We start from the raw sequence: 26,711 nt of genomic DNA, 5'->3' as shown, positions 1-26,711 counted from the left end.
TGGCTTGTGTGTTCTGGGGTATTATACATGGAGTTGGCCTGTATTTATCTGCTGTGTGTTCTGGGTATTATACATGGAATTGGCCCTGTATTTATCTGCTGTGGGTTCTGGGGTATTATACATGGAATTGGCCCTGTATTTATCTGCTGTGTGGTTCTGGGGTATTATACATGGAATTGGCACTGTATTTATCTGCTGTGTGTTCTGGGGTATTATACATGGAATTGACACTGTATTTATCTGCTGTGTGTTCTGGGGTATTATACATGGAATTGGCACTGTATTTATCTGCTGTGTGTTCTGGGTATTATACATGGAATTGGCACTGTATTTATCTGCTGTGTGTTCTGGGGTATTATACATGGAATTGGCACTGTATTTATCTGCTGTGTGTTCTGGGGTATTATACATGGAATTGGCCCTGTATTTATCTGCTGTGTGTTCTGGGGTATTATACATGGAATTGGCCCTGTATTTATCTGCTGTGTGTTCTGGGGTATTATACATAGAATTGGCCCTGTATTTATCCTGCTGTGTGTTCTGGGGTATTATACATGGAATTGGCCCTGTATTTATCTGCTGTGTGTTCTGGGGTATTATACATGGAATTGGTCCTGTATTTATCCTGCTGTGTGTTCTGGGGTATTACATTGTTCTGGTGGTACAATACTGAATAAGGGGTGCACCAGCCTTTAAAGCAGTTTATAAAGACACATTCATTGGAAAGGATATGATGGGTTAAAACACATGGGTTAATGGATGCAGATATTATTCTTATCAGCTGATGAGATTAAGAGATAGAGAAGGTTAATGGAAGAGGAGCAAACACAACGGCACATACAATATATCACTTTATGGCAATTGCACGTCATGAAACAAAAGACGCGGAACAATTTAAAGCCTGTGTGAAAGGTTAAATGGGTTCGTTATTAAACACAGGGAAATGATGCAACAACAGAATAAATTCAAGCACACAAATAAAGATGGCAGGCAATTAAAATGGGGTGAGCAGGGTTAACACTTACAATAAATAATGTTCCATATAAAAGAAGCCATGCGGAAACCATGCAGATTGCCTTTTTAAGACCAGGCCATGTCTGAACGACCCCCAAAGCCTCGACTACTCCCCTCCGTTATATTTTCCATACCATTCTGCTAATCTCTGCAGCAGGAGGATAAAGATATTGCTCTTTCCTTTATTTACAGATCAGAACAGGCATCAGGGCACCTTCCAGCGAGCGTTATCATTTTGCTTCTTGGACACAGATCATTTTGACTTCACCAACTGGTGTGTGTGTTGTTCATGTCACGAGCGCCGGCCAACGAGTTGGCTCCATCCGCACCAACCTGCCCACGGCTGTAATTAGAAACTCAACCAGCCGCTCTCTTATCCCCCCATTCAACTGTTTCTGCAGCCGTTAAGCCTGTCCTCTAATCACAACTGCAAACCTACACCTACAGGAGAGCCATGTGTTTATCAGATATCAGTAAACAGGGCTGGGGGCTCCCCAATGATCTCCCCAATTATAGCATTTCCATTAATTATTTCCCATTCATAGAGAAGACTGATTGAAAAGAGTTCCAATGAGACAAGAACCCCTAGTTCAAGTTACACATATATATAGAAACATTGGGGTAACAGTCACCCTGCTATAGTTCCAGGGGTACCCAGGGCACAAATAAACACTCACCCCAAATCTCCCCCTAACTGACCTTCAGACTGGGCTCCCTTACCTCATAACAAGGTTACAGATATATAGAAACATTGGGGTGTCACCCTGCAATAGTTCTAGGGGTACCCAGCGTACAAATAAGCACTCACCCCAAATCTCCCCCTAACTGACCTTCAGACTCATAACAAGGTTACAGATATATAGAAACATTGGGGTAACAGTTACCCTGCTATAGTTCCAGGGGTACCCAGGGTACAAATAAGCACTCACCCCAAATCTCCCCCTAACTGGCCTTCAGACTGGGCTCCCTTACCTCATAACAAGGTTACAGATATATAGAAACATTGGGGTGTCACCCTGCTATAGTTCCAGGGTTACCCAGGGTACAAATAAGCACTCACCCCAAATCTCCCCCTAACTGACCTACAGACTGGGCCCCCTTACCTCATAACAAGGTTACAGATATATAGAAACATTGGGGTGTCACCCTGCTATAGTTCCAGGGGTACCCAGGGCACAAATAAACACTCACCCCAAATCTCCCCCTAACTGACCTTCAGACTGGGCTCCCTTACCTCATAACAAGGTTACAGATATATAGAAACATTGGGGTGTCACCCTGCAATAGTTCTAGGGGTACCCAGCGTACAAATAAGCACTCACCCCAAATCTCCCCCTAACTGACCTTCAGACTCATAACAAGGTTACAGATATATAGAAACATTGGGGTAACAGTTACCCTGCTATAGTTCCAGGGGTACCCAGGGTACAAATAAGCTTTCACCCCAAATCTCCCCCTAACTGGCCTTCAGACTGGGCTCCCTTACCTCATAACAAGGTTACAGATATATAGAAACATTGGGGTGTCACCCTGCTATAGTTCCAGGGGTACCCAGGGCACAAATAAGCACTCACCCCAAATCTCCCCCTAACTGACCTTCAGACTGGGCCCCCTTAGCTCATAACAAGGTTACAGATATATAGAAACATTGGGGTGTCACCCTGCTATAGTTCCAGGGGTACCCAGGGTACAAATAAGCACTCACCCCAAATCTCCCCCTAACTGACCTTCAGACTGGGCCCCCTTAGCTCATAACAAGGTTACAGATATATAGAAACATTGGGGTGTCACCCTGCTATAGTTCCAGGGTTACCCAGGGTACAAATAAGCACTCACCGCAAATCTCCCCCTAACTGACCTACAGACTGGGCCCCCTTAGCTCATAACAAGGTTACAGATATATAGAAACATTGGGGTGTCACCCTGCTATAGTTCCAGGGGTACCCAGGGTACAAATAAGCACTCACCCCAAATCTCCCCCTAACTGACCTTCAGACTCATAACAAGGTTACAGATATATAGAAACATTGGGGTGTCACCCTGCTATAGTTCCAGGGGTACCCAGGGTACAAATAAACACTCACCCCAAATCTCCTCCAAACTGACCTTCACACTGGGCCCCCTTAGCTCATAACAAGGTTACAGATATATAGAAACATTGGGGTGTCACCCTGCTATAGTTCCAGGGGTACCCAGGGTACAAATAAACACTCACCCCAAATCTCCCCCTAACTGACCTTCAGACTGGGCCCCCTAAGCTCATAACAAGGTTACAGATATATAGAAACATTGGGGTAACAGTCACCCTGCTATAGTTCCAGGGGTACCCAGGGTACAAATAAACACTCACCCCAAATCTCCCCCTAACTGACCTTCAGACTGGGCCCCCTTAGCTCATAACAAGGTTACAGATATATAGAAACATTGGGGTGTCACCCTGCTATAGTTCCAGGGGTACCCAGGGTACAAATAAACACTCACCCCAAATCTCACCCAAATTTTCCTTCAAAGTTTTATAAATTCACTAACCTTGAGGAAAGTTGTGACACAGAATAAAAAGTCAGATCTTGTGGGAAGAATGAAATGGGATTATACAGATGGACTTGTTATGGGAAAGTAGTGTAGTGTCTCTTTAAATCTTGCTCTATGCCAGAGAGTTGGACAGTTTGTTGGAATGAATATAAGACACAGGGTATTAAGACAAAAGCCACACATAGAGAAGTATTAGGAATAATCTGACAATCTGCAGGAAGAAGGGAAAGTGACAGGCTAAGTGGATAAAGTGGTTGTTATCTGGAAATTAAAGCGACTCGGGTCTCTCGGGTCCCCCCGCTATGAGGCCTTAGAAGAGAAATCTCAATTTAGTCCCTCGGATGCTGGTTACTAGGAGTTCTGACTACTCAACTTTCTCTCCAAACAACTGGAACCCGGAGACATTTCTTCTTTCAGCTGACGGATATTTCTTCTCACCTGCGTCAGCTGCCCTCGCTAATTATAACCCTAATTAATGCCCAGCCTTGAGGCTCAGTGTTATTAATGGAAACAAACCTCTGTTAATACAATACAGATGCATAATCCCAGGTAATTATACTCATCCCCAGTATTCTCTCATCAATAGCTTGTGTTCCTGTATAACCAGAATGAAGTAGATAGAGATACACAGATAGTCAGAGAGATAGATAGATAGATAGATAGATAGATAGATAGATAGATAGATAGAGACATAGAGAGAGAGAGAGAGAGAGAGAGAGAGAGAGAGAGAGAGATAGATAGATAGATAAATCGATAGATAGACATAGATAGACAGACAAATAGATAGATAGATAGATAGATAGATAGATAGATAGATAGATAGACAGAGAGAGAGAGAGAGAGAGAGAGAAATAGAGAGAGAAATAGACAGATAGACAGACAGAGAGAGAGAGACAAATAGTTATATAGATCAAAGATAGATAGACATAGATAGACAAATAGACAGATAGTTTAAATAGATCGATAGATAGATAGATAGATAGAGAGAGAGAGAGAGAGAGAGAGAGAGACAGACAGACAGAGAGACAAATAGTTATATAGATCAAAGATAGATAGACATAGATAGACAAATAGACAGATAGTTTAAATAAATAGATAGATAGAAGATAGATAGATAGATAGATAGATAGATAGATAGATAATAGATAGATAGATAGATAGATAGATAGATAGATAGATAGATAGATAGATGATAGATAGATAGATAGATAGATAGATAGATAGATAGATAGATGATAGATAGAAAGATAGATAGATAGATAGATAGATAGATGATAGATAGATAGATAGATAGATAGATAGATGATAGATAGAAAGATAGATAGATAGATAGAAAGATAGATAGATAGATAGATAGATAGATAGATGATAGATAGATAGATGATAGATACATAGATGATCGATATATAATAAATTGATTATTAAATAGATGACTGATAGATATAGACTGCTGTATAAAAGCGCCAGATCCAGTGAGTGTGAGAGTGCAGGCAGGTAATAGTCTTGTCAGTCTCGTGTAACTATTAACATGGGGAGAGTTCCGCTCTTGTCAGGCTCTATTTCCCTGTTCGTCAGTCTCGGAGCCGACTCTCTCGCTGGTCTCCTGAGCATCTTTACAGGAGAGGAGGTTAAAGATACCACTGTTGCCGTGGCAACCCCATCCCAGAGAAACTCCAGGACAGCGGCCCATTAAGATTAACCAGTTTACTGTGCTCGGCAATAGACCGACGCTCCATTAAAGATGCAGCCATTTAAATCTTAAAGTGCCCTCTTAATTATGCCTGGGCTCCGCCCCCAGAGCATTATCTGACAGTTAATTACCCTCGGCGGCAGATATCATGCCTTTAAGTGCAGCCATCAGTATTCAGCAACAAACCATTAGTATTAAGGCTTTCATCTACTCGTCCCATTGTGCGGAAGTGACAACGAGCAATTTAGCGGATAAAGACCCTCAGTCTCTATAGAGGTTAAAGGGCAACTCAACCCAAAGAACCCAACATCCATTCATTCCTCCTGTGCAACTGCCATCTATCTTGCTTGTTACAATGTATCAGCTTCAGGAAAACCAGGATAAACTTCTCTGTGATACATTTAAAGGGTAACTCCATACAGATGTTTCTTTTTTCCTCTGACCCTGCAGGGCCATAAAGCATGTCTCTAATGCCGTAAACTTCACTGGGATCCTAGACTACAGTCTGTTCAGCTCTGGGGGTGCAAAGTCTTGTTTTTTCCCTGTATTGGTAAGAGACAATACCATTTTCTGTATATTATTATTAACATGTATTTATATAGCGCCAACATATTGCGTAGCACTGTGTATAGAGGGGAAGTTACCCCTTTAAAGGGTTGGTTCACCTTTAAGTCAACTTTTAGTAATTATAGTTATTGCATGGTCAATTCTAAGCAACTTTTCAATTGCTCTTCATTATTTTTTTTTTTTATAGTTTTTTAATTATTTTCCTTCATCTTCTGACGGTTTGCAGCTTTTAAATGGGGGGCTCACAGACCCCGTTTAAGGCTGCACATTTCAAGTTATTACTACTTTTAATTACTCCTATTCATATTCCATCTCTTATTCAAATCAGTACATGGTTGCTAGGGTGATTGGGACCCTAGCAACCAGATGGCTGAAATTACAAACTGGAGAGCTGCTGAATAAAAAGCGAAATAACCACAAAAAATAAAAAATGAAAAGCAATTGCAATTTTTTTCAGAATATTCCCAATTCTAAGCAACTTTTCAAGTGATCGTCATTATTTTTTTTATAGTTTTTTAATTATTTTCCTTCCTCTTCTGACTCTTTCCGGCTTTTAAATGGGGGTCACTGACCCCATCTAAAAAACAAATGCTCTGTAAGGCTACACATGTATTGTTATCGTTATTACTCATCTTTCTATTCAGACCTCTCCTATTCATATTCCAGTCTCTTATTCAAATCAGTGTATGGTTGCTAGGGGAATTTGGACCCTAGCAACCAGACGGCTGAAATTGCAAACTGGAGAGCTGCTGAATAAAAAGCTCAAAAACCACAAATAATAAAAAATGAAAACCAATTACAAATTGTCTCAGAATATCCCTCTCTACATCATACTGACAGTTCATTTAAAGGTGAACAACCCCTTTAATAGTTTCATCACGCTCAGAGTTAATATAAAGCTTTACTTGCCCTTTAAGGTACATAGATGACATTTTAAATCCAGTCTATGTTGGAAAACGCTGATTTTCATGTTTAGTGTGAGGCACGAGCGTGTTCTTCGGCAGCGAGATGACGGCTCTGTCACTGAGTGACAATTTTATTAGCTGCATATTTATCAACCGTCTCGTTCCTCCCAGTGACTCGCAACAGATGCGCCGGCGACTTTCGACAGATGGAAAATAAGCGATAAGCGGAGCGCGGGGCCATTAGTGAGGGGCTCCTGTAATTAAATGTCCCTCTGAATGTACAGTCTAGGTGGGCAACACAGTTCATTAAGCAGCATCTGTATACGTGGATTTCAGGTGCCATCAATTATCCAAGAGACTCATTAACCTGCTATTAATAAATGTTTTCTCTCCTTAACCAGTGAGCCATATACACAGGGGTCACTGTAAGTAACAGTCCTGTCCTGCTTTATGGCAGCTGAGATTCTAGCTATCTGTATAACAGAACATTCTGTCCCAGTGGCTGCACAGATCCTATCTGATCCCCATTGTAAGCAGCAGTCCTGTCCTGCTTTATGGCAGCTGAGATTCTAGCTATCTGTATAACAGAACATTCTGTCCCAGTGGCTGCACAAATCCTATCTGATCCCCATTGTAAGCAGCAGTCCTGTCCTGCTTTATGGCAGCTGAGATTCTAGCTATCTGTATTACAGAACATTCTGTCCCAGTGGCTGCACAGATCCTATCTGATCCCCATTGTAAGCAGCAGTCCTGTCCTGCTTTATGGCAGCTGAGATTCTAGCTATCTGTATAACAGAACATTCTGTCCCAGTGGCTGCACAGATCCTATCTGATCCCCATTGGAAGCAGCAGTCCTGTCCTGCTTTATGGCAGCTGAGATTCTAGCTATCTGTATAACAGAACATTCTGTCCCAGTGGCTGCACAGATCCTATCTGATCCCCATTGTAAGCAGCAGTCCTGTCCTGCTTTATGGCAGCTGAGATTCTAGCTATCTGTATTACAGAACATTCTGTCCCAGTGGCTGCACAGATCCTATCTGATCCCCATTGTAAGCAGCAGTCCTGTCCTGCTTTATGGTAGCTGAGATTCTAGCTATCTGTATAACAGAACATTCTGTCCCAGTGACATAGATATAGATATAATTAATCCTTATTGGGGGAAAACCATCTTATTGGGTTTATTTCATATTTACATAATTTTCTAGTAGACTTAAGGTATGAAGATCCAAATTACAGAAAGATCCATTATCCGGAATGCCCCAGGACCTGAGCATTCTGGATAACAGGTCCCATACCTGTACCAAATATAAATACCAAATGTATACAATATATATATATATATAGCCAGTTTTTAGGATATCAGTAGAACAGTTAAAGGGAACACAAACCACTAATATTTTACAGCATAATTCATGTTATTTGCAACTTTTGAAACGAGAAGAAACACTCGAAGCCTCGTGTTCTCTAAGTGAAACATCTTTCCCTGTGATAGAGACAACGGCTCTCGAGGAGGTTTATACATCCGCACAATATCTAGGATTATTTCTGGCGTTTGATGATCAATTAATCAGATGTTTCGTCGCTGTCTTTGTTGATTTGAAAAGCAATTACAGAATGTGGAATTTCAATTAGTATCACTATTCTCCTGGTTTTTTTTTTTTGTAAAAAAAAAACATCTTGTTGGCGAAGGCTTCGGGGACAAGAGACATCAGGGGGGATTGATTAATTGGAATATATTCATGGGCGCATGTGATTTGGGGACTTGACAGCCGACTTGATGATAAACATTAATTAATAATAGGGAACTGTCAGGGCTAGAGAAGGGAAAAAACTTCCAATAAATTCTCCCAGTGAAATGGTAATGAGTAGGAAGAAATACAGGGGTGATTAACAGGGGTCACGTGATATTTAGGGGTCTCTGCACCCCAAAAGGAGTGTCTCATATCACAGTTGAAAGTATAAAAGAGGATATTAACGTGGTGTTTGGTTCAGACCCACTACATATTACTGGGTCCCACAATACCATTTTTTTTTAGGCCACCAATATTTCTAGCGGTTGACTTGCTTTACCAATATTTATTGAAACTGTATGTGAATTAGGGCCTTGTGGGGCCCCCCTGCAGCCATAGGGTCTGCTTCCTCTATAGTTACCCCCCCCCCTGATCAGACCCGTCTAGTCCAGTGTTCAATTTCCATTCTGTACAGCAGAAGATGGGGGAGAGCCAGGGTTGGACTGGGCCGTAGGGACACCAGGAAAAAACCCGGTGGGCCCTGTCAACCTAGACCTGTATATAGACTTGTGCAGTTCTACCCCTTTACCTTCCACCTGGCAGCCGTGAGAAGAGGAAGGTACAAGCAGGCGGGGGTTCGATTGGGGGAGGGGGACTGTGGGTGGTTGCGGATGTGGCAGGGAGCCTGGGGGTGTAAGGGCCCCTGAAGTGCCAGCCCCAGTGGGCCCCAGACTCTACAGTCCAACTTTGGGGAGAGCCCTGCCTATTCAACATCTTATTCCCAAAGGGCATTAATATGGAATTGCCCCTCCCTTTGCTGCTATAACTGCCCCTACTCTTCTGGAAAGGTCCCACTAGATGTTGGAACATTGTTGCTGGGAGTTGTTGCTGGGAGTTGCTTCCATTCAGACACAAGAGCATTAGTGAAGTTGGGCACTGATGTTGAGGCTCACAGTCAGGGTTCCAATTTCTCCTAGAGGGGTTCAGTTGGGTTGCCCCTGCAGTTGCTGCTATAACTGCCCCTACTCTTCTGTAAAGGTCCCACTAGATGTTGGAACATTGTTGCTGGGAGTTGTTGCTGGTAGTTGCTTCCATTCAGCCACAAGAGCATTAGTTTAGTGAGGTCGGGCGCTGATGTTGGGGATCAGGCTCACAGTCGGGGTTCCAATTCCTCCTAGAGGGGTTCAGTTGGCTTGCCCCTGCCATTGGTGCTATAAGTTATAGCACCAATGGCAGGGGCAAGCCAACTGAACCCCTCTAGGAGGAATTGGAACCCCGACTGTGAGCCTGATCCCCAACATCAGCGCCCGACCTCACTAAACTAATGCTCTTGTGGCTGAATGGAAGCAACTACCAGCAACAACTCCCAGCAACAATGTTCCAACATCTAGTGGGAACCTTCCCAGAAGAAAAGAGGCAGTTATAGCCTATAACTGCCTCTTTTCTTCTGGGAAGGTTCCCACTAGATGTTGGAACATTGTTGCTGGGAGTTGTTGCTGGGAGTTGCTTCCATTCAGACACAAGAGCATTAGATAGGTTGGGCACTGATGTTGGGGATCAAGCTCACAGTTGAGGTTCCAATTCATCCCACAGGGGTTCGGTTGCGTTTGCACCTCACTTTTCTGCTATAACTGTCCCTACTCTTCTGGGAAGGTCCCACTAGATATTGGAACTTTCTTGCTGGAAATTGCTTCCATTTAGACACAAGGTTGGGAATTGATGTTAGGGATCAGGCTCACAGTCGGGGTTCCAATTCCTCCTAGATGGGTTTAGTTGGGTTGCACCTCCCTTTTCTGCTATAACTGCCCCTACTCTTCTGGGAAGGTTCCCACTAGATGTTGGAACTTTCTTGCTGGGAGTTGTTGCTGGGAGTTGCTTCCATTCAGCCACAAGAGTATTAGTGAGGTTGGACACGGATGTTGGGGATCAGGCTCACAGTTGGGGTTCTACTTCATCCCCCAGGGGTTCAGTTGGGTTGCCCCTCCCTTTGCTGCTATAACTGCCCCATCTCTTCTGGGAAGGTTCCCACTAGATGTTGGAACATTGTTGCTGGGAGTTGTTTCCATTCAGGCACAAGAGTATTAGTGAGGTTGGACACTGATGTTGGGGATCAGGCTCACAGTTGGGGTTCCAATTCATCCCACAGGGGTTCAGTTGGGATGAGATCAGGTTCTTCCCATCTCAGCAAACCCATTCTGTAGGGACCTGGCTCTGTGTATGGGACATTATTGTTCTGGAACAGGAAAGGGTTGGATATTTTTAGTGTTCCTTTTTGAATGCACTTTCGCTGATACATCAGAAAATGAACTTTTGGGGAATAAATGCGGACATTCTCCCTTTAAATCCATTTTATGAATCGTCACAGAGTGAAACATTGTAGCGACGCCGCTCTGCTAAACATCCTCCATACATTTTAAACATTAAAGTGTTTTACAGTTCCAGATCTTTCATGGCGGCTGTAAAACCGCACCGAGCACCTTGTGACTTTCCCAAACTGCTTGACATTCCCAATCCGACTGTCATTTTGGGCTCGTCTCACGGCCGCCGCGTAAAATCTCCCCGATGTGAGATATCTTGGGGCAAAGCGAATCAAGGTGAACATCTGACACGCCACCATTATTATTCCTCGGAGACAGCTCGTTTAGCTTTGCGGGGCTCTTGGTTCCGAAAGAGTGTAGGAGAGAAGTAGAAGAGAGACTGAGTTTCGGATGTTTCCTGAAATCCATCTTGTGAAACGCCAACGTTTGCATTAACCTGTCCGACCATTTCAATCTGAGAGGCGCCATCAAGAATGAAGGACTGGGCTATAAAGAGAGACCCTCCGGTGCCGCATTAATGGGGATCTCACACTGAATTAAAAGGCAACTTGGAAGTGTTGGATAATCCCATGACGTTTCAGCAAAGAGCGAAATGCATCAGGCTCTCCCTGTTTATTGCGACTCCCCCGGTAACAGGCCACGGAATTTGTTCTTAACATATTTCTATGTTTTCCCCGTCATTTATTTAACCTTGTTGTTGTGTTTTTCCTCTTTTTGGCTTATTTTTTCTCAGTTAGTCAAAACAGCGAAATGTGATAACTCAATCATCATAATGTTAAGGGGAGATAAAACCATAAAGGAAACCGGATTTAAAGGGGAACTAAAGCCTTAAGCTTTTAAATGCTGTACTTACTGTCAGGGTCAGACTTGGGGGTCCCGGGGCCAACCTGGGCTGCTGCTTTGGGGCCCTCGGAAGCTGCTATGTAATTTTAATCTGAATTAAATACTTGTGTTTTGACTGTTATTTTGTAGATATTCTGTAAATTGTTTGTCGGCCCCTAGGTGCTCTGTTGACTGTTGGAGAAAGAGATAGATTTTTAACTTGGTTGGACTTAAATGACCCACAAAAGCTCTCACATTTACTAATCACATTTTCCAGATTGTAAAAATCAGATTTAACGTTCACATTCGCTTTTTTGATTAGAATCTCGGAATAAACCAAATAAACAGGAAACCGAAAATGACTTCTATCGGCTAATTACACGCAGGCTAAAAAACAAAAAAACATAATTAAACACATGAATCAAGTTAACAAAACTCACTGTTGGTTGAAAGGAGGTTTAATTGTGTCACTCACTACTGAAACGTTGAATATAATGAATTGTGAGTGAATAGTTTTATGGGATCTCTCTGTACAGACTATGAGCAAACTTAGGGACTGTTCCTGCTGAATTGTGCTTAGTACAGGGAATACCTATGCTGCCATAGTTTTATGGGATCTCTCTGTACAGACTATGAGCAAACTTAGGGACTGTTCCTGCTGAATTGAGCTTAGTACAGAGGAATACCTATGCTGCCATAGTTTTATGGGATCTCTCTGTACAGACTATGAGCAAACGTAGGGGGCTGTTCCTGCTGAATTGTGCTTAGTACAGGGAATACCTATACTGCCAAAGTTTTATGGGATCTCTCAGTACAGACTATGAGCAAACTTAGGGGCTGTTCCTGCTGAATTGTGCTTAGTACAGGGAATACCTATGCTGCCATAGTTTTATGGGATCTCTCTGTACAGACTATGAGCAAACTTAGGGACTGTTCCTGCTGAATTGTGCTTAGTACAGGGAATACCTATACTGCCAAAGTTTTATGGGATCTCTCAGTACAGACTATGAGCAAACTTAGGGGCTGTTCCTGCTGAATTGTGCTTAGTACAGGGAATACCTATGCTGCCATAGTTTTATGGGATCTCTCTGTACAGACTATGAGCAAACTTAGGGGCTGTTCCTGCTGAATTGTGCTTAGTACAGGGAATACCTATACTGCCAAAGTTTTATGGGATCTCTCAGTACAGACTATGAGCAAACTTAGGGGCTGTTCCTGCTGAATTGTGCTTAGTACAGGGAATACCTATGCTGCCATAGTTTTATGGGATCTCTCTGTACAGACTATGAGCAAACTTAGGGACTGTTCCTGCTGAATTGTGCTTAGTACAGGGAATACCTATGCTGCCATAGTTTTATGGGATCTCTCTGTACAGACTATGAGCAAACTTAGGGACTGTATATATAAACATATATACCTACAGAGGAGAGAAAATAAAGGGACACTTCCCCTTTAAGATGCCAGTTTGTGTAGAAAACAACACTCAACAATTATGAAACATTGTTATCTGACAGTTTGGGTAAAACAATCTATATATGTATAAAGGAAGGAGGCTGCACACACAGGCGGCTGCATTTTAATTTATCTTAATTAGAATTTTATATTATTAGCGGAATGAGCTTTGTGCATTAGGTAATTGCATATAAAAGTAAATCATGAGATTCCTCGTTCTTTGGAAATACAAACGCACAAACGCAGGAACATCCCCCTTTGTCACAGAGAAAGATACTTTGGTGAAACAACTGTGGCCCCTGTTGCTCCTGCCAGGGGGACTGCAATCGATTGGTCAGTCTGTGGCGCCCATTAATACATGAGGCCCCTTTGTTACGCCAGATAATCAGAGTGAGTGCGTTTCCCAATCTCATTAAAAACTCTGCTAATTACATTAAGAGGCACAAGGCCTAAATCGCAAACTAAAAATTAAAAGAGCGGACGGATTATGGATCATTTCCCAGTCAATACGCCGGAGCTAATGGCGGCGCTGGGGCATTGATCCGCCATTAGGAAAAACTGTCTCGTATTGCTAAGCCCCCCCCCCCGGCTGCTGTTGCTACTGTTGTGCTCTCATGTTAATGGTTTGTCAATGTTTTAATCTCTTTAATTCTCACCTCCTATTTATCTTACCCCTAGTAATGTCTCATTAACATATATATCTTATACTGTACTGTCTAAGGGAATCAATATGGCACCTCCTCCTCCCATATGTATAAATACAAATATACAGAGAAGGAATGTTCTGGGCACACAATAAGCTATACCCTCATACTGTACTGTCTAAGGGAATCAATATGGCACCTCCTCCTCCCATATGTATAAATACAAATATACAGAGAAGGAATGTTCTGGGCACACAATACGCTATACCCTCATACTGTACTGTCTAAGGGAATCAATATGGCACCTCCTCCTCCCATATGTATAAATACAAATATACAGAGAAGGAATGTTCTGGGCACACAATAAGCTATACCCTCATACTGAGGGCTGCAGGGCACATATTGCTGATGTATATACTAAAAATACAATATATATTCTTTCAATTCTCATGTATGCACCCTAAGGGGCCCCTTTCATGCTAGGGCCCAAGGCTAATACTCTCACTAGCCCAACTTATAAACGAGTGTTTCCACATAATAAGAATCATCTGTGCGCTGCGGGTCGATGGACGGAGGAGAGAACATCACATTTAATAGACTCTCGGGGCCACAGATCCAATACAGAGAATAAAACCCATTTCTCTAACAACAAGGCTGATTAGGACTTGAGGTTTGGGATGAGTCGGAGAAGTAAAGCTCAATATGCATTTACTGTAAATGGGAGAGGAAAATCCATACATTTCACCTGCAGGACTTGAGAGAGCGGATAGGATCCAGCAGTTCAGAACACTGTGATTTTGTTACATGAGGGGAAAGGGGTTCTGTTCAATTTATTAGAAATTCATGTCTTCACTATCCTCAAAGCCAAACCCTTATGAAGTTGCTTGGAAATATTAAATCTTTCCCATAGAGAACCATAAAAACTCTAGTTTTGTTTCCAGCGAATCTCGGTTTCCTTTTTCTGTTTGCAGGCAGAAGCTTACTTCCTGTCAGGTGACTACCCACTTCCTTCCTGTCAATAAACAGCAGTACAGTCATGCTTTATGGCCGAGACTCCAACAATCACTGGCTGGGGCTAAGACCAGAGACCACAGCAACCCGAGTGCACCCAGGTGAAGGGTTTCCATCATTTTCAGGGGCCGCCCTTTCTCTAATCAAATCTCTGACCAAAGTCATTTAGTCCACCCCTCCCCCACTTTGCTTCAAACTGTTCTCATCATAGAATTTGACATTTTACTCTCTGTATCTTAATGATATATCACAGTCCTGATAAGATGCTGCTGAGCGAGCCGTATTATTAAATTAAGCGAAAAGATATAAATACACATTCCCAAATTTATTAAAAAAAAATAACATCTAAAGCCCCCCGAGGCTTTGTCCCTGATGAGAAACTGGGTAGGAATAAAAATATCATTAGTTTGTGAGATTTAAATTGTAAGCACCAGAACGAGTTTTCTGCCAAATACGAGCGCCCTGCGGCTGCATCCCGACTACTGATTGTCTGAGCATCTCTCTTCCAAACAGATATGAAGTTCCATTAGATTAATATCTGAACCTCGTCCCTCCTTCCCTTCTACATTTACCCACTGGAACTGTGATGTCTCCTCTGCTGTAAAAGATGGAATAGCCTAAAGTTTTACATAAGGAACCTAAAGCTTTATACTGTCTGTCCTACAAGGACCAATGAAGAAATATAACTCATTAAAATGTGATGGTTTATATGCAGTAATGTTTAAGGGAATCAATATGGCACCTCCCTCCTCCCATATGTATAAATACAAATATACAGAGAAGGAATATTCTGGGCAGACAATAAGCTATACCCTCATACTGTACTGTCTAAGGGAATCAATATGGCACCTCCTCCTCCCATATGTATAAATACAAATATACAGAGAAGGAATGTTCTGGGCACACAATAAGCTATACCCTCATACTGTGCTGTCTAAGGGAATCAATATGGCACCTCCTCCTCCCATATGTATAAATACAAATATACAGAGAAGGAATGTTCTGGGCACACAATAAGCTATACCCTCATACTGTACTGTCTAAGGGAATCAATATGGCACCTCCTCCTCCCATATGTATAAATACAAATATACAGAGAAGGAATGTTCTGGGCACACAATAAGCTATACCCTCATACTGTACTGTCTAAGGGAATCAATATGGCACCTCCCTCCTCCCATATGTATAAATACAAATATACAGAGAAGGAATGTTCTGGGCACACAATAAGCTATACCCTCATACTGTACTGTCTAAGGGAATCAATATGGCACCTCCTCCTCCCATATGTATAAATACAAATATACAGAGAAGGAATGTTCTGGGCACACAATAAGCTATACCCTCATACTGTACTGTCTAAGGGAATCAATATGGCACCGTCCTCCTCCCATATGTATAAATACAAATATACAGAGAAGGAATGTTCTGGGCACACAATAAGCTATACCCTCATACTGTACTGTCTAAGGGAATCAATATGGCACCTCCTCCTCCCATATGTATAAATACAAATATACAGAGAAGGAATGTTCTGGGCACACAATAAAATATACCCTCATACTGTACTGTCTAAGGGAATCAATATGGCACCTCCTCCTCCCATATGTATAAATACAAATATACAGAGAAGGAATGTTCTGGGCACACAATAGCTATACCCTCATACTGTACTGTCTAAGGGAATCAATATGGCACCTCCCTCCTCCCATATGTATAAATACAAATATACAGAGAAGGAATGTTCTGGGCACACAATAAGCTATACCCTCATACTGTAATGTCTAAGGGAATCAATATGGCACCTCCTCCCATATGTATAAATACAAAGATACAGAGAAGGAATGTTCTGGGCACACAATAAGCTATACCCTCATACTGTACTGTCTAAGGGAATCAATATGGCACCTCCTCCTCCCATATGTATAAATACAAATATACAGAGAAGGAATGTTCTGGGCACACAATAAGCTATACCCTCATACTGTACTGTCTAAGGGAATCAATATGGCACCTCCCTCCTCCCATTACAGTAGGATATCCCCTCATGTTTATTACTACAACATAGCTATACTAAGCGCCGGAGGGTGCGAAACGCGTAAGGTGGGATATGTGGGGTGGTATGTACTAGATACTGTTTTAATGTGAATAACAATAAATTAATTTTGTTTTTACTTGAAGAGGCCTTGGGACTTATATCGTTTTTGATATAAACTTTTCTGCTATATCAAGTTCATGCCTTCGTTCCAAACCATTTATTCCCAATCCCACAGATCCCACACCTGCTAGATATTAGGGAATATAAAAAATATTACATCTCAGGCTCAAATAAGAAGCCTAAAAGGCATAAATGGCATCAAACCAGTAAAATAAATTGCCAGCTACACACAACCTCCCTTACTCAATACAAACAAACATTTATTGAAGAAAAATAATTGCTAAATACAGGGCCGGTGATAGAAAAGAAGAAGCTCTTCATACAGAAAAGCTGGGCCCAAATTAAAGAGAAGAAAATAACACTAACCAATGATGTTGACCCTGCAATGATGAAGCTGTTGATGGGGTGCACCTTTTCCAGTAAAATTAATAGTACCCTCAAATAAAGTTTCAGTACCAAGGCAGTGCAGTCCATACATTAAGATAATATTTCAGTACCATGGAGAGCAACCAGCATTCTTAAGGGCATTTCAGCAGCAAGAACAATATATACTGTATTTACTGCTCTCCTGAAATATCATTCAAGATACTTTCCCTTATGTTTTGTCCCACTGCCCATCTGCCACCAGTCCTTTCAGATGAGAGGGGGAATTGGGCAGTGTGTAATGCCATGGTGGTGGCACAGTCTTTGTTACTGTGTCCCAGTCCCTATGCTAAATGGTATTTCAGTACCAGGGACAACAACCTACTGAATAGCATTCCAAGATAGAAGAAAATAAGATAAAACATAAGCACCAGAGATAGAGAGACAGCAACCAATACCGAAGACATGGGAATGTCCCTACAAACCAGTGAATATTTTGAAGAGCAGTCAGTACCCTAGAATACTCTCAGCACCTTTTTTGTTGCAGTTAGAATTACTAGTACCATGGAGAGCAGACAGTATCCTGAATGGAATTTCAGTACCACAGACAGCAGCCAGTATCCTGAATGGAATTTCAGTGCCACAGACAGCAGCCAGTATCCTGAATGGAATTTCAGTACCACAGACAGCAGCCAGTATCCTGAATGGAATTTCAGTGCCATGGAGAGCAGACAGTATCCTGAATGGAATTTCAGTACCACGGAGAGGAGCCAGTATCCTGAATGGAATTTCAGTACCACGGAGAGGAGCCAGTATCCTGAATGGAATTTCAGTGCCATGGACAGCAGCCAGTATCCTGAATGGAATTCCAGTACCACGGACAGCAGCCAGTATCCTGAATGGAATTTCAGTACCACAGACAGCAGCCAGTATCCTGAATGGAATTTCAGTACCACAGACAGCAGCCAGTATCCTGAATGGAATTTCAGTACCACAGACAGCAGCCAGTATCCTGAATGGAATTTCAGTACCACGGAGAGGAGCCAGTATCCTGAATGGAATTTCAGTACCACGGAGAGGAGCCAGTATCCTGAATGGAATTTCAGTGCCATGGACAGCAGCCAGTATCCTGAATGGAATTCCAGTACCACGGACAGCAGCCTGTATCCTGAATGGAATTTCAGTACCACGGACAGCAGCCAGTATCCTGAATGAAATTTAAGTACCACTGAGAGTAGCCAGTATCCTGAATGGAATTCCAGCATCCTCAATGGAATTTCAGTGCCATGGACAGCAGCCAGTATCCTGAATGGAATTTCAGTACCACGGAGAGGAGCCAGTATCCTGAATGGAATTCCAGTATCCTGAATGGAATTTCAGTACCACGGACAGCAGCCAGTATTGTGAATCGAATTTCAGTATAAAATAAAGCAGCCAGTGCTTTGGGATAACATTTCAGTACCAAAGAAATCAGACACTACCTAGAATGGAAATTCGGTTCCAAGCAGAGTATCCCTAATGGCATTTCAGCACCAAGGAAAGCAGCCAGTATCATAAATGGCATTACAGGACCATGAAGCGCAGAAAATATCCTGAATGCCATTTCAGTACCAAGGAGAGCATTCAGTATCCTGAATTGAATTTCAATACCACAGAGAACAGCCATTATCCTGAAAGGAATTTCAGTACAATGGAGAGCAGTCAGTATCCTCAATGGCATTTTACTACCACGGAGAGCAGCCAGTATCCTTAATGGCATTTTAGTACCAAGGACAGCAGGTAGTAAGTGGCATAAAACATCAGCACTCTGCACAACAACCACTGCTATAGAAACAGTTAATTCCAGGCAAAGCAGTAAATATTGTGAAGAGCAACCAGTGCCCTTATAACCCTCAGTACCCTAAGGAGCAGCCAATACCCTGCAGAACCAATGTTGCTGCCTACCCAACCTAAATAAAGTCTAAATAACAATAAATAATTGCTCCTGAATACGGCAGGGCAAGTGGTGTGGAATAGGTTAGTGCTTTATAAGTAAGGGAACGCTTCAGATGTTGTGAAACTGTAACTCCCATTATCCTGTGCCAGTGAGGCCGTCATTGGCTCTGCTCTAAATCCTGATGGCACTTTAAGCATTTTAGACATTGTTTTGTGTTCATTTTCACGTTTACCCAGATAGACTTTAATGTGACATAAACACAACCCATAGGCTTGATTTTTACTAGGTTGCGCCATCTGTACCACCATTTCACAAATATATTGCTTTATTATCATCACCATCATCTGGCAACGATGGAAATATTTAAATCTATGATAGAGATGCACATCACAGAGACGGCACTAAAGTGTTCCATCCTGAATCAGCCTTGCCGTGTGTTGACTTATGGGGCAGCTTTGAAATTCTCTTTAGATATACATATACACAGATTCCTATTCAGGGGTCTTAGCATTTGATTTCTCTCCTCACGAGCCGCTCAAAATAATAAACCAGCGCTTTGTCAAGGCAAAATAATATCCATTAATATATATATACGTAGTTACTTCCACCTGCAAGTCGAGGCTTCAATGAGGAAGAATCACTTCCTAATATTTTGCCTACCACGACTAGAGAGGCCACATTGACTGCAGAAAGGGATGATGGGACAGGTTTGGCAGGAGACACAGTATGGGAAGGAACACTTGGCCAATATATGGCTACATGATCCAATACTTGGCTTACATGACTAGCTGAAGAGGCCTCAGTGACTGCAAGTGGGGGAATAAGGGAAGTTTCATAGGGAATCACCTAATGGAAGGAGGCTCACCTGCCCAATGTTTATCCTACCATGTCATGTGAGCGAATAATGGGGCCAGTGTCAGACTAGGTCGGCAGGATCCTAGGAAAAAACCTGGTGGTCCCTTGCAAAAACAGACCAGCTCCCCACCCTGGACATTGCACCTTAATTTCCAGAGGGGAGTTCTTGCTGGGGGTCCAGAGTTGGAATGGGTTGTGGCTGGAGTGCAGGGGTCCAGGGGGTGTGTGTGGACCCCCGAAGAGGCAGCCCCAATGGACCCCAGACCCCACAGTCTGATGCTGAATGGGGCAGATTTTGAGGAAGGCACAGTGGGAAGGGATAACTTGCCCAATATTCGGGTTCTCATGACTTGAGGAAGAGGCTTTAGTAACTGTGAGTAGGGAAGGACTGATGAGGTGGGTTTGTAGGGAGAAAAAATGGGGAAATATATCATGCCCAATATTTTGGTTACCATAAGTAAAGAAAGGGGCCTCCATGAATGTAAGGGAGAAGATCACTTACCCAATAAATAGGCTAGCATGACTAGTAGAAGTGACTGTGAGGGTAGTGGATCAAAGGGGTGGGGTTTGGCAGGAGATAATGAGGAAGATGCCCAACTTACTGATGTATCAAGAGGAACATTGGCCAAGAGAATATTAATATGAAGGTCTGAGAGGCACCACCTAAAGCTATAGGGTAGCACCTACTCCTTACTACTGATACCCACTCAATCAGATGCACTATTCTGAATTATCTGTTCATATACCACTCCTATCACATACACACCTTCTAAATCAGAAAGATTAGGGGTTTGATTATGACTACATTCCCTTAAACGTATTTGTTAGCTCCCTGTTTATTTAGGACACAACTCCGAACTAAACCTCGACAGATCCCCCCCCCCCAGCATTACCCTTATTCTATCGAAATCTAACGAATGGCTGGCGTGGCTGATGGAAGGAGTTTAAAATGGGTCTTAATGTTCTGCTTCTGTTCCTGCCCAACTGGGTCAGAGCTTTCTGCTGTGATCTCTGTGTGGCCTCTAGAAATGAATGCACTGAAAATCAGCTGCCTCCTTGCTGGGAGTTCTACTAACTAAGTAACTAAGTTAGAGGACTGAGTCATGATCGACATATTCCGTGTGTAAATATCTCCACTAACTACTCACAATGGGTCAGTGTGTTGTACCCAATGCTCACACAACCTTCACATCTGTTATTTACTACTCATTCCAGAATAGAGTCATTAAACTATAAGATTATATATATATATATATATATATATATATATATATATATATATATATAGTGAATAAAGTACCCCCTTTTGTAAAATATAGGGATATTATAAGTTACCGAGGAGTTTCATGACCATATAAAAGTACGAGGCCGAAGGCCAAGTGTTTTTATACAGGTTATGGAACTCCGAGGTAACTTCTAATATCCTCATATTTTACAACTGGGGGTACTTTATTTATTATAATACACAAATTTCAGTGAGTCATGTGACAGAAATGACATCAGAACTCACCGTTTATAACTGATGACATCAGAACTCACCGTTTATAAGGATATCATTTACAGGATATTCATGGCTTTTGTGTATTATATATATATATATTACTAGCTGCTCTGTGTATTTCTATATAATACACAAAAGCCATGAATATCTTGTAAATTATATTCTTATAAACGGTTAGTTCTGATGTCATTTTTATCACATGACTCACTAAAACTTGTGTATTATAATAAATAAAGTACCCCTTGTTGGAAAATATGTGGATATTAGAAGTTACCTCGGAGTTCCATGACCTGTATAAGAACACTCAGCCTTCGGCCTCGTACTTTTATATGGTCACGAAACTCCTCGGTGACTTGTAATATCCTTATATTTTACAACAGGGGGAACTTTATTCACTATATTATAAACCTATGAGTGGGAACTGCAATATTTAAAAAAGGGGCTCATGATAAGAATTACATTTATTGCACCTGAATTGTCCCTATACCTAGTTCAGAGATTTCCCAACAAAAATGTATGTATTTTGTGTCATGACCCAATGGCAAAAGATTATCAGAACTGATATCAGGTCTGTACCCACTACTGTAAATAATAAGGATATTAGAAGTCACTGAGGGGTTGTTCTGTGACCATATAAAGGCACAAGGCTGCAGGCTGAGTTATACAGGGAACTCTGAGTATCACTCATGTATTATAAGGGATAATGTACCCCCTACTGTAAATGATAAGGATATTAGAAGTCACTGAGGGGTTGTTCTGTGACCATATAAAGGCACAAGGCTGCAGGCTGAGTTATACAGGGAACTCTGAGTATCACTCATGTATTATAAGGGATAATGTACCCCCTACTGTAAATGATAAGGATAAAGGATATTAAAAAAACAAGGCTACAAGGTACTAATATGATCAGCCTGATACCTACCCTTTGTCTGTATGATATACAACTCCCTGCAAATGACTGATTGATATCCAGAATCGTATGCGTCCCTGTCAGTAAAGCTCAGTAGATATTCAGGTGCTAATCTGTGGGTGTCTCTGTGTCTGGACATTGTCTCTTATTGACCAAACCATAATGAATGAAGCTCAAATCCTTTCTCAGTGACATGACCAGTACTGAAGTCTGTCATCCACCCCCGGCTTTCCATACAAAAATACATTGGAAAAATAAATCACTCATAGAAACTAGAAGTGAAGCAGAATGAAAAGCAGATTTCTAAAGTCTTCACAAGAGCTCTTGTCTCTAATGATTATGGGACTGAGTGCTGCTTCTGTGAATGGTGTTTTCTCTGCTCGGCATTGGCTTTTCGTGGTGTTTCACCATTTCTCACCAAAACATCCTTCAAAATAGCCAGTCTCACTTCTAAACAATATATCCTAAAACCTACCACATCATTTATTTCAATTTAGGAGACTGTTCCTGCTGAATTGTGCTTAGTACAGGGAATACCTATGCTGCCATAGTTTTATGGGATCTATCTGTACAGACTATGAGCAAACTTAGGGACTGTTCCTGCTGAATTGTGCTTAGTACAGGGGAATACCTATGCTGCCATAGTTTTATGGGATCTCTCTGTACAGACTATGAGCAAACTTAGGGACTGTTCCTGCTGAATTGTGCTTAGTACAGGGAATACCTATGCTGCCATAGTTTTATGGGATCTCTCTGTACAGACTATGAGCAAACTTAGGGGACTGTTCCTGCTGAATTGTGCTTAGTACAGGGAATACCTATGCTGCCATAGTTTTATGGGATCTATCTGTACAGACTATGAGCAAACTTAGGGACTGTTCCTGCTGAATTGTGCTTAGTACAGAGGAATACCTATGCTGCCATAGTTTTATGGGATCTCTCTGTACAGACTATAAGCAAACTTAGGGACTGTTCCTGCTGAATTGTGCTTAGTACAGGGAATACCTATGCTGCCATAGTTTTATGGGATCTCTCTGTACAGATTATGAGGTAATTAGAGTCACATCTCTCGTTAGCTTTGCAGATTGAAGCACAACAACAAAACTGTTAACTCTGCATATTTCATATAATGGGAGGGGGTTGGGCAGAGGAGTCTCAAATAGGGCGTGGCTGTACTTTAAAAGGGTGTGGTCAGGGTGTGGACAAAAAACACCAGTAAATTGCCATGACAGTCAGGCTAAGCAGACAAATACAAATGGGAAGAAAGTATAGTCTCTATTACAATGACAAAGGGCAGTAAGAAGGGATCAGACCTACCCCGGCAGACGGTCCCATTTCCGACATATCCCGGCTTACAGGTACAACTGTGGCCAAGCACTGAATTTGCACAGATGGCATTCTCATCACAACTGCTCTCTCCTCCGCCACATTCGTCATGTTCTGTAAGGGGACAAGAGAAGGAGCTGAAGGTTACAAAGTCAACTAAAACTGGGCCGGTCGTAAACTGCCAGATACATTTGTCTTACTGGCGGCTCCACTCTCTCCAGGATCAGATTCCCAGTTCCAACAGACCCATAACACAGCCCTCGATAACTCATCAGCCCCTACACTACATACAGCTGGTAGATTATAACTGACATGCAGATAGTACCACCCTCCATTCACAGAGTGCCAAGAATTGGCCCTTTGGGTACTAAGATAAGGGTAAGACACAATGAGAAATTAAATATGGAGATTTGCATATTTTTCAAATGTCATAGGGTAGCCCTGATTTACTATGTGCAAGGTACATCCCAGTCTTGTCTTAGTGCTACTGAATTCCATGAATACACCACTGCCTACATTTGGCACAGTGACACAGAGAAAAATAGACATAGAGTGAGAGACTGATGATAGATAGAGAGAGAGAGAGAGAGAGAGAGAGAGAGAGAGAGAGAGAGAGAGAGATGTAGAGAGAGATAGAGAGGGAGATAGATAGAGAGAGAGCGAAAGAGAGAGAGAGAGAGAGAGAGAGAGATGTAGAGAGAGATAGAGAGGGAGATAGAGAGAGCGAAAGAGAGCGAAAGAGAGAGAGAGAGAGAGATAGATGTAGAGAGAGAGAGAGAGAGAGATAGAGAGGGAGATAGATATATATATATATATAGAGAGAGAGAGAGAGAGAGAGAGAGATAACGAGAGAAAGAGAGAGAGAGAGAGATGAAGAGAGAGAGAGAGATAGATGTAGAGAGAGAGAGAGAGAGAGAGAGATAGAGAGGGAGATAGATATATATATATAGAGAGAGAGAGAGAGAGAGATAGCGAGAGAAAGAGAGAGAGAGAGAGATGAAGAGAGAGAGAGAGATAGATGTAGAGAGAGAGAGAGAGAGAGAGATAGAGAGGGAGATAGATATATATATATAGAGAGAGAGAGAGAGAGATAGCGAGAGAAAGAGAGAGAGAGAGAGAGATGAAGAGAGAGAGAGATGTAGAGAGAGAGAGAGAGAGAGAGAGAGAGAGAGAGAGAGAGAGAGATAGATGATAGATAGATAGATAGATAATAGATAGAAAGATAGATGATAGGTGACAGACAATATATAGATGATACATAGATGGTAAATTGATAGATAATAGATAGATAGATAGATAGATAGATAGATAGATAGATAGATAGATAGATAGATAGATAATACATTGATGATAAATAGATAGATAGATAGATAGATAGATAGATAGATAGATAGATAATAGAAATATAGATAATAGATAGATTACAGATAGATTACAGATATCTGAAAGATAAATGACAAATAGATAGATGACAGATAGATTATACATGGATGACAGATAGCTGATAGTAAATGACAGATAGATGACAGACAGCTGATACATAATATAAAGATAGATAGATAATATGTCTTCTATCATTGGCTATCATTTCTCTTTAATGACTGCAAAAAGAGGGCAGTCAGTTCTCTCTCAGGCCATTTAGATGATCGAAGGGCAAATGACGTGGGCTATCATTTTCCTAGAATTTCCAGTTATAACAACTTTCTCCCAGATAATTGGCCGCCTCATTGCGGGAGAAAGTGAAAGAGAAATATCCCGTGCCGTAAACTTGTTATCCGAGCAGCTCCAAGTAATTAGAATGTTGACAATCTGAGATTAAGAAACACCCAGTGCTGCCCCCCATTAATGGCTACGGACTCTTGTGCAGTTTAGTTTTCATCAAAGGTTTTATGGCGCAGACGTTCCTCCAATGCATCTCCTCTACCCTCCCCCTCCCCGAGACGCTCTTTGGCAGTAAATGAAAATGGGCTAATTTATTTCTGCTGAATAATATCTATTTACAGAAATGGCCGCAATAACAATAAAATATGAGCAAAGTTCTTTATTCACAGGCAACTTTTATAGACTGAGCGAAAAAAAAACCCCAACACCACATCATTTTTTGTAATTGTCCTTTTCAGCGAGGAAATTATTCCCATATAATTCCGCCGTCTCCCGAACGTCACTTCATAAAAAACACAATTATTCTATATTTTTCTTTAGTAGAAAGTAAATACGAAGTTTGCATATCCGAAATTCTCTCTCTGGCAAAGTCCTTGGAAGGTTATGATGCACAACTGCCAACTGATAAAGTGTCCAATAAAAAGGCAAAGACTCCGAGTGCGCCGACGCATTTCGCTACCTCTGTTTACGAAACCATAAAATGCAACGTTTGTTCAGCAACGCATAAAAACGTCAGTTGTTTCCGATAATGGGAATTCAAATTGGAATCAGGAAAAATAAAGCAAAAAACGAGAGCCAATTTCAGCATAGACATGAGGAAAATATTTTTTTAAGATTACACAAATTCGTTTTTAAATTATTTTCTGCGCAAAAGTGTCTCTACAAAAAGTAGACTATTAGGTCCAGTTTCAGGGAGCGTATTTTAAGGAATATTAGCAGCATATTCATATATACCAACATTTGAGTTTTGACCGCAATTTTTTGCTGCAAAAATCACAAATTCTACATTGAGTTTCCTATTTTAGAGAATTATTAAGGCCAACATTTTTAAAACTCGCAGGTAAAAATTCAGAATCTAAAAGCTGTTGCGCTCATGTAGAAGTCAACGGGAGTTGCATTTACAAAACTCAAGCTATTTTTCAATTCGAGTTTTCCAGAGTAATGTGAAATTTGGCTTTGGATATCATTTCACTGCATTCAAGATGTTTTTTCCCTCAGTCGAGTTTTTTCAAGTTTTCGCATTTTTTGTAAACAGAAATAACTCAAACAATATATTTTTGTAAATAAATCTGTCTGCAAATGTCATTTGTTCACA

The 26,711-nt window shown here is 41.6% G+C and overlaps 1 protein-coding gene across 7 annotated transcripts in view; it reads right to left on the bottom strand.

Moving 5' to 3' along the window:
• Window positions 1-26,711, bottom strand: part of nell1.L (neural EGFL like 1 L homeolog) — a 318,833-nt gene that overhangs the window by 75,196 nt on the left and 216,926 nt on the right. For 5 of the 7 annotated variants that reach the window (XM_041589240.1, XM_041589241.1, XM_041589244.1 and 2 more), the window contains 1 exon segment: window positions 23,726-23,848. The exons of the other annotated variants lie outside the window; for them this stretch is intronic. In XM_041589240.1, the coding sequence (XP_041445174.1) occupies window positions 23,726-23,848 (123 nt within the window). 7 annotated transcript variants of the gene reach the window in all.

The sequence above is a fragment of the Xenopus laevis genome, chromosome 4L, assembly GCF_017654675.1.
Source record: "Xenopus laevis strain J_2021 chromosome 4L, Xenopus_laevis_v10.1, whole genome shotgun sequence".
In the NCBI taxonomy this organism is placed as follows: Eukaryota; Metazoa; Chordata; class Amphibia; order Anura; family Pipidae; genus Xenopus; species Xenopus laevis.
This window is presented reverse-complemented; position numbering and strand designations above follow the sequence as displayed.